Source organism: Hermetia illucens, chromosome 2, assembly GCF_905115235.1.
Source record: "Hermetia illucens chromosome 2, iHerIll2.2.curated.20191125, whole genome shotgun sequence".
In the NCBI taxonomy this organism is placed as follows: domain Eukaryota; kingdom Metazoa; phylum Arthropoda; class Insecta; order Diptera; family Stratiomyidae; genus Hermetia; species Hermetia illucens.
The window spans coordinates 78,015,485-78,024,234 of record NC_051850.1 but is presented as its reverse complement, the minus strand read 5'-3'; the positions used below and the strand labels follow the sequence as shown (position 1 = coordinate 78,024,234).

At 43.8% G+C, this 8,750-nt stretch overlaps 1 protein-coding gene across 1 annotated transcript; it reads right to left on the bottom strand.

The window, feature by feature from the left end:
• Positions 1-7,395, bottom strand: LOC119648474 (uncharacterized protein DDB_G0289975-like). Its single transcript, XM_038050237.1, has 3 exons — positions 6,891-7,395; positions 1,073-1,618; positions 1-1,022 (listed from the first exon to the last, which is right to left on the bottom strand). Exons 1-3 carry the CDS (start codon positions 7,393-7,395, stop codon positions 1-3), a joined length of 2,073 nt encoding a protein of 690 aa, XP_037906165.1.
• Positions 7,396-8,750: the final 1,355 nt, after the last annotated feature.

The following is an 8,750-nucleotide window of genomic DNA, read 5'->3' as shown; positions in this document are numbered from 1 at the left end:
TTAATGTATGAGGATGTCGTTCATTAACCTCTGGAAAGTTGCCGGAGCATTTTTCAGTCCAAAAGGCATCCTTATAAACTCGTATAAGCCGTGTGGAGTTACAAAAGCCGTTTTCTCTCGGTCTTGCTCCTTGATAAGGATTTGATGATAACCTTTGGCTAAATCGAGGGTGAAAAAATATTGTGCCCTTCCCAATTTGTCTAAGATAGAATCAATGTTTGGTAACGGAAACTTATCGTCTACCGTCACCTCATTGAGTTTTCTATAATCAATGACAATTCGAAATTTCTGTTGACCAGAATTGTCCTTCTTTTTAGGAACAACTATTAGAGGACTGGAATATCTAGAGAAACTTTTCTGGATTATGCCCTGTTCCTCCATTTCCTTTATCTGTCTTCTAACTTCTTCCTCGTGTTTCGGAGGGTATCTGTAGAGTTTCGAATTGATTTGCCTATCGGTTGTTGTTACTATTTCGTGTTTTATCTTTCGAGTGCTTGTTAAAATATCTCCTTCTTTGAAAAAAATATTTTCGAATCTCCTAATTATTTTGGTTATTCCATTATATTCTTCTTCATTAAGATGATTGAGGTGTAAGTGGTCTAAGTAATTTTTTTCAACTTTTTCGAGGGTACAGATTTGGTTAGCGGAATAGGGATTGCTTGCAAATTTTATCACTTGATTGTTAAGCCTAATTGTTTCCGCTTCTAGGTCTATTAGAGCGTCTAGATTAGTGAGCAGATCTATACCTATGATGAATTCATAATTTCTTTTATTAAGTCTTTGAGCTTTCCAGCGGATCAAGGCTCCTTTTGGTAGCTTCAGTTCCTCTGGAGCTGATGTATGTACTTCATACTTTATGAAATCTTCACCTGTAATTGTGCTAAAACTCAAAAGTTTAATTGGAATTTTTTGAAAGGAAGTAAGATTTTCATTTATAATGCTAAATGACGACCCGATATCTATTAGTGCTGTGTATTTGATATTGTTGATTGTAATAAGAATAGTTGCAAGATCGTCCGAGGCTAGTTTATAAAAAATTTGGAGTTATTGTTATCGATATTATTATTTTGACCAGTGTTAGTGGATTGAGTTCGGTTTACGAAATTTTGTTGATGTTCGTGCGAAACCTCATTATTATTGGTTTGGCTCTGAACATTGTCAACTTCCATTGGTTCTTCTCGTTGTCTCCTAGAATCTGAATTTTGTCTAGTTTGTCTCGATGAGAAATTTCTCCTTCTAGATTGTGTGGAATTATTATTTCGAAAATTATTATTCTGATTATTGGATTGGCCAGATTGGTTAGAATTTGTATTAAATGTGTAAGAGTTTCGTCTCGTCCTATGATTATTATCAGAATGTCTTCTGTATTGTTCTGTATTGTCTGTGTCATTTGTCTGTTGGTTTGTTGTATAATTTCGTTCATTTTTCTGATAACCACTCTGTTTTCCATTTGATTTTGCATTATATTTATTAACTTTGTCAAATTTTTTGAATTCTTTCCTAATACACAAATCTGCAAAGTTTCTACTTTGCATTATTTTAATAATTTCATCTATATCGTTTTCATGTAAAATTTTATCGAGAAGTACACCCTGTGTAATTTCTTTCACTTTGTTAGCTAATATAATTTCAAATGTGCTTAAATCTATATGATTTTCTCCTGAATAGTACGTTAATAATTCTCCCTCGACGATTACCTACCTTGACGTGGTGAGGGAGCTCAGTAAGGAAGATCCTCCAGGAAACGGGAGGTGACACCTGAAGCCAAGCGGTAATCAAAACCCCAAGCCAAGGTGTGACTACCGTGCCGAGGGCTGAATGGTCACAGGGGTTAAGATGTGGCCGTAAACGGTGAACTCTGGGTACCAGGCGACCCCCAGTTTCAACTAGCCTTGTCTCGGCAAAAAGGGGCTCTGCCGAGATCGACTTACTTTCCCCGGAAAAATTGAGGCCATGGCAGCCAATTATGAAAAAATAAAAAAACAAAAACACAAATCTACTAAGCAAACACAAATAAACTTCGGTCGTGACGATCCAACCCCGAGTGAAGGGGCAGCCCTGAGCTCATCGATGGAGAACCTGAGTCTAGACTCAGATTCCCCACTTATTCAAGTGGGAACCAATTCAATTGGGACCCAGTCCTTAACGGATGAGCCGATGCAGGCCCCTTCTGTCAGTACTCCTGACCCCAGGCTCCAATCGGCGCCACCTGCTGAGGCTAAAGTCTTGCCCATGGGTAAGCACCTGTCCACGGACAGCAAACTGCCTTCGGGCAAACCGCCTTCGGGCAAACAGCCTCCGGGCAAACCGCCTTCGGGCAAACTGCCTCCGGGCAAACCGCCTTCGGGCAAACCGCCTCCGGGCAAACCGCCTTCGGGCAAACCGCCTTCGGGCAAACCGCCTCCGGGCAACGCACAACCAAAGAGCTGTGCCAAGGTTGAGGGGAAAGGAGCGTTCGGGGCACCTGCGGCTAAGGGGAAACCGAAGCGGCAGCGGTCCTCGGACGATCCTAACTCTTCGACACAAAAGGCGGCAAAGAGGGCTCGGCCGGCAACGGCTAGGCCTTCATTTGCAGCCAAGGCTATCGAAGCCGAGATGGGTCCTGTATGACGACTCTAATCCATCCGGCTACGATACTGAGCAGTGCGAACAGCTTAGAAGGAAACTCCTCCTAGCTGTAAGGACTGCGTCCGCGCAAGGCATTAAGCTTTGCTTTGAGTCGGTAGGTGTATACCGTAAAATGTTACGGCTGAACTTTGCCGACGAAGACACGAGCGAGTGGCTCAGGCAGTACTGCTCCTCCCTTAACGATGTGTGGGAGGGTGCGCGACTAACCTTGAAAAGGGTCTCTGAGCTGCCATCGATCAAAAAGTGCTTTCTCTGGCTTCCAGAAGAAGAGCGAAATGGTGTCGGGGTTCTGGAACAACTTGGTGTATAGAACAACCTTAACACTTCCACCTGGTTGCTGCTAGGCAGCAAAACAGGAGAGAGAACCGATAGGCCGGGAACTTTTCTCACTATCGGCGTTCCCGAACCTGATGTTAAGATAGTTCGGGAAAAATCGGGTTGCCGGCTCTACTATGGGCTGGGGACCGTCACGTTACAAGTATCGGCTCCTAAAACCATTGAAGGGGACATGCAGCCCCCGGCATCTACATCTGAAACATAGATGAGGTGCCACATCTCCCAAGTAAATTTGCAGCATTGTAAAGCGGCGACTGCACTTATCAGTCGTCGGATCAATAGCTGCAAGACATTTATATACCTCATACAAGAACCGTGGGTTGTTGGTGGGGCAGTCAGGGGCCTAAACTTCCAACATGCTGACCTATTGTATGCCAATGGAAGCGATCGACCCCGCACGTGCATGGTAGTCTCTAAAGACTTCCAGGCTAACCTGGTTAACGATCTATGTGATGGCGACACCACATCGGCTAAGCTAACCATAAAAAGTCAACAGGGAGATAAAGAGATACTATGGTGCTCTGCATACTTCCCCTACGACGCAGAAGACGTTCCCAGTGGAACATTCATCAGAGCTATCCAATATGCCAAAAGTAGAGGCATGGGGGTAATAGCAGGATGTGATGTCAACGCTCACCACATATGCTGGGGAAGTTCGAACATCAATGCAAGAGGATCGAGACTACTGGAGTATCTAGTAGGAACCGATTTGCAGATCCTAAATGTGGGTAATGAACCCACTTTCTTCAACGTGGTCAGGCGAGAGGTCATCGACATCACGGTGGCATCTCCTGACATCGCGGCTCTGATCGGAGAGTGGAGAGTATCAAACGATGTCACACTCTCGGATCACAGACGCATTGATTTCGTTATGGGCATGGATCTACCTCCACCCACTCCATTTCGGAATCCGAGGAAGACAGATTGGGTAATGTATCAAACAGAATTGAACGCCCGAGTCACGATCCCTGGGAGGCGCATCAAATCCATTGCTGGAATTGAGAAGACAACCCAGATGATCACAACTAGCATGAGAGAAGCTTTCGAAGAAAGCTGTCCACTCAGGATGCCAAAGAAAGGTAAAACACCATGGTGGAACTCGGATTTGGCAAAACAGAGGAGAACGACAAGGATGCTCCTTAATCGTGCTCTGAAGGGCGAATCAAGCACTAGCTGGAATCGCTATAAAGAGGCACAGAAGGCTCTAAATAAGAGCATAAGATCGGCCAAACGGTCATCTTGGAGACGCTTTTGCGAAGAGACTAACTCTCTTGAGGCAACCTCAAAGCTGAAGCGGATTCTGGTCAAAGAACGTAGCCAGAAACTGGGCTACTTACGTTTACAGAATGGGAAGTACACAGAAAGCGACGAAGAAACGGCAAATCATTTGCTTGAAGTACACTTCCCAGGCAGCATCCAAAATCTAATCTCGGGGCCAACAGGTGCATACAGCCCTCAGCCGAGAGATTGGAATCTGGCATGCAAAGTAGTATCACTGGAGCGAGTGAAATAGGCATTTAACTCGTTCCACAGATATAAGTCTGCAGGTCCGGATGGCATCATTCCTGCGCTAGTAATAGAAAGAATGGATGCCCTGGGTCGACACATTCGGAATATATATCGGGCATGCCTAGCACACGCTTATATTCCAATTAGATGGCGGGATGTGAAGGTGTTGTTCATTCCCAAACCAGGAAAACCCACCTACACAGACGCAAAAAGCTTTCGACCGATCAGCCTAACGTCCTTTCTGCTAAAAGGACTAGAAAGATTAGTAGATCGGTTCATAAGGGATACACACATTCCTAAATGGCCACTTCACCATAGGCAACACGCCTACCAGAAAGGCAAATCCACGGAGACAGCACTCCATGAACTTACGGCAAAAATTGAAAAGGAGATGTCCGATAAAGAATACGCTTTAGGCGCATTCATGGACATCGAAGGTGCCTTCAATTATGCCTCATTTGCGGCAATTTATGATGCGGCAAGACAGCATGGAATCGAACCGCTGCTAATCAGTTGGATCCTTCACATGCTAGAGTGGAGAAAAATCCACATATCGGTCGGCCAGAAGTCTATTGAAGCAAGATGTCTCAGGGGCTGCCCACAGGGAGGGGTTCTCTCTCCACTGTTATGGCTCTTGGTGATGGATACCCTGCTGTGGCTCCTGGAGGACAAAAAAGTCTTCGCGCAAGCATTTGCGGACGACCTAGCCGTAATAATTAACGGCAAGTTTGCGGACACAGTATGTGACCGCTTGAGTGCAACTCTGCATATAATCCACAGCTGGTGCCTCCGCAATGGACTCACGGTGAACGCTAGAAAGACTGGACTAGTTATGTTCACTAAGAATGTCAGGTGGGGCAGCTATACGCTACCCACCTTAGCAGGGGCGGAAATCCAGCTGGCACAAACAGTCAAGTACTTAGGAGTACATTTCGACTCCAAGTTAACGTGGAAGCATCATATCCAGGAACAATACCAGAAATCCTGCAGATTGCTCTGGTGCTGTAGGAATGCGATAGGTAAGACCTGGGGACTTTCACCTAAACGGATATATTGGATGTATACATCCATAATAAAACCCATTTTGATGTATGCATGCATCGTCTGGTGGCCAAGACTGAACTTTGCTAACAGCAGGAAGCTGCTAACGCAGATTCAGAGACTTGGTTGCCTAAGTATTACTGGAGCAATGAGTACTACGCCGACTGCGGCACTTGAAGCCATCCTAAATTTACCCCCCATCCACTTGGAGGTGAAACGGAAAGCAGCAAACGACGCATATAGGCTCGATACCATTGGGACGTGGAAAGGCGGCCAATCCAACGGGCATGCGTCTATATGGAAATTCCTTGAAAAACATCCGGTAGCCCTGATGCCGACCGATCATATGGTTTCCAGATTCGTCTTTGAAAAGACATACACTGTCGTAATCACCGAAAGAGAAGAATGGTCGACAAGTGGCCATGAGTCTTTTCAGATTACAGACCTAATAATCTTCACCGACGGGTCAGTCACGGAGGATGGATCGGGTGCAGGCGTGTTCTCGGAGAATCCGATTATAGAACTGGCCCGACCCCTCGGAAAAATGACGACCATATTCCAGGCGGAGATATATGCCATTTCATTGGCAGCAGAAGAATGTCTGCGACAAAAATGGAGGGGTCGCACCATTCGAATCTGTTCCGACAGTCGGGCGGCATTATCAGCACTAGATGGCAACAACATATCAAGCCAGTTGGTGTGGAGTTGTCGTCAGGTGCTGCTGAAACTTGGCCGACTGAACGAAACATTCCTAATGTGGGTGCCGGGGCACTCTAACATCGCCGGTAATGAGGGGGCTGATAGACTGGCTCGCCGAGGGTCTGGATCCACAATGGTGGGCCCAGAACCAGCTCTTGGAATCCGACCATCTACTGTCAAGTCTACTCTGAAAGGTGAAATTGCGAGGATTCACGCAACCGAGTGGAGAAATTTGGACTCTTTCCGGCAAACGAAAATCCTTGTAAAGGAGCCTAGGGCCACTAGAGCGGCATTTTTGTTGTCCCTTAAGAAGTGGGACATGAAAACCCTAGTAGGGCTTTTGACGGGACACTGCCCCTTAAACTACCATATGGAAAAGATTGGGGTAGTGGTTTCGGCTGTGTGCAGCCAATGTGAGGAGGAGGAGGAAACTGCCCTGCACTTTTTATGCAGCTGCCCGGCATCCTCAGATCTCAGACGAAGACACCTTGGCAAGGTTTTCTTCAATGAAGAATCTGCACACTCTCTGCCTCTTGAGAATGTTCTCAGATTCGCTAAAGCCTGCGAACACCGTAGGCAGGAAGCCATTGAATAGGCAACTTACGGGGATAGTACAATGGGCCTAATAATGGCCTGAGTGCTCGGAGCTGCGGCTCCCCCCATTTAACTAAACTAACTAACTAACGTTAATAATTCGTCTCCTTTGGCTTTTAATTTCTGAATTTCCAAAATAAGTTCGCCTACGGTGTTTGCTCTTATTGTGTGGATCCTTCGAAATATTTCTGCCGGTTCCATTTCTGGTCGGAATCGAAGTTTTAGTTTGTCCTTGATGAGGTCCCAATTGTCTGTCTCTCTAATATTGATGATGGATTCTTTTGCTTCGCCAGTTATTTTGTCGAAGAAAATTGTCCTTATTGCGGTTCTACGAGTTTCAAAGTCAGAGATTCCGTTTAGGTAATGTTCCATGGTATTGATGAATGCATTTATTTTGATTTCGCCGTTCCCCGAAAAATTGGACATATATTTTAATTCTTTTAGAACTTTTGTCCGTCCATTATAAATCTGTGCTTGATTTTGTGCATTCTGTTGTTGGCGTAACTGCTCAAACGCTGCTGCTAACTGCTCTATCTGTTCATCTTTCTGTTGCAGTTGCTGCTGTAATACCGCGATTTGTTGGTCCATATTTTCTGATTCTATTCGTCTTTCGTTATGGACACTCCTCCTTTGTAATTTCCTTCGTAGTTGCTCCACGTCTAGTAAGTTTTCAGCAAAAAATTTTATTTCTATTCAGCTTACCCCTTTTCTTTGGTTTTCTGCTGCTTTTAATTCGATTCGCTTTCAGCTTCTATTCACTTTCAGCTTCTATTCACTTTCACTTAAACGTTTATTGTTTGAGTCACTCACTTTTGTTTGTTTATTGATTTATTATTATTATTTTTTTTTTTTTAATATTTTGGGTTTCTGGCAGCCTCACCAGTCATTTGAAGAACTTAAGGCCTTACTTTCGTTCTCCCAAAATTTATAATTTGAGTTAAAAAAGGATTTCGGTAATCCTTCGCGGCGTCCCGAATACGATTTATTAACTTTGGTTTAATTACCATTAACCTTCGCGATTAATAGTTTAGTTTTTTATTTTCACGTTTTTCCTTCGCGGCGTTACGTGAAGTTTACCGACTGCGCCAGTTTTGGTGTTGAGCGGAGGGGAGTATTAAAAAAAATAAACACAAAAGGATCACTTTCAAATCAAACTTTATTACACACAACAGAACTTATAATTCAACTTTACTTTATTACACACAACAGAACTTATAATTCAACTTTACAGATACTTTAACGGGCAGCGTTACCGCGTCGGTGGCGAATATAGAACAACTGGGCGCGTGAAGCTACATGTACACCACATTTATGGAAACTGCAATTTTGCTGATTAAGTGATTTACCGGAAACAAATGAAAAAGATGCTGACGCAATGTCTGCACTTTGGAATGTTAATGGTGACCCTTTGTTTGGTCTAGGTATAGTTTTACATCTTGAAGTATTTTCGCGTGTTTATTCGTGTTGTTGGTATATGTAACTCGCATGCACAACACTGTCTTCTATGCCGATGGATTTTAGTACTCCTAGGATGAACTTCAGGGGGTTTTTCAATAAATTTCTAAAAGTTGGTAATATACTAATAGTAAGTTAATTTGAGCAAATGTCAGGATGGGACATATTTTGAGGCCTAGGTTTCATTTAATCGCACCACTCTGGTTTTTTTCGGATTTTTGGGTCCTAATTTGCACGAAATTGATAAGTTTGAACTGCTATTACTTTGACATTAATAGTTGGATTTTCATGAAACTGTTCTCTATCCCGGTGCAATTTAGTACTCCTAGAATGAACTTAAAGGGGGTTTTCCAGTCAATTTCTAAAAAATGGTAACATACTATTAGTAAGTTCATTTGAACAGATATTGGAATGGGACATCTTTCGAGGCTTAGATTTCACATAAGTCTTTCACACAAAACCTTAAAAATGGCTGGGGAGAAGCAGAT

What these genes read in the sequence shown, in the direction of transcription:
- LOC119648474 (XM_038050237.1), bottom strand. Translation starts at nt 7,395, where the DNA reads ATGGACCAACAAATCGCGGTATTACAGCAGCAACTGCAACAGAAAGAT. An exon ending in CGAATTATTAACGTTAGTTA is followed by an intron (nt 1,619 to 6,890) that starts GTTAGTTTAGTT and finishes AAATTATATTAG; the next exon opens with CTAACAAAGTGAAAGAAATT. An exon ending in AACTCAATCCACTAACACTG is followed by an intron (nt 1,023 to 1,072) that starts GTCAAAATAATA and finishes TTTATAAACTAG; the next exon opens with CCTCGGACGATCTTGCAACT.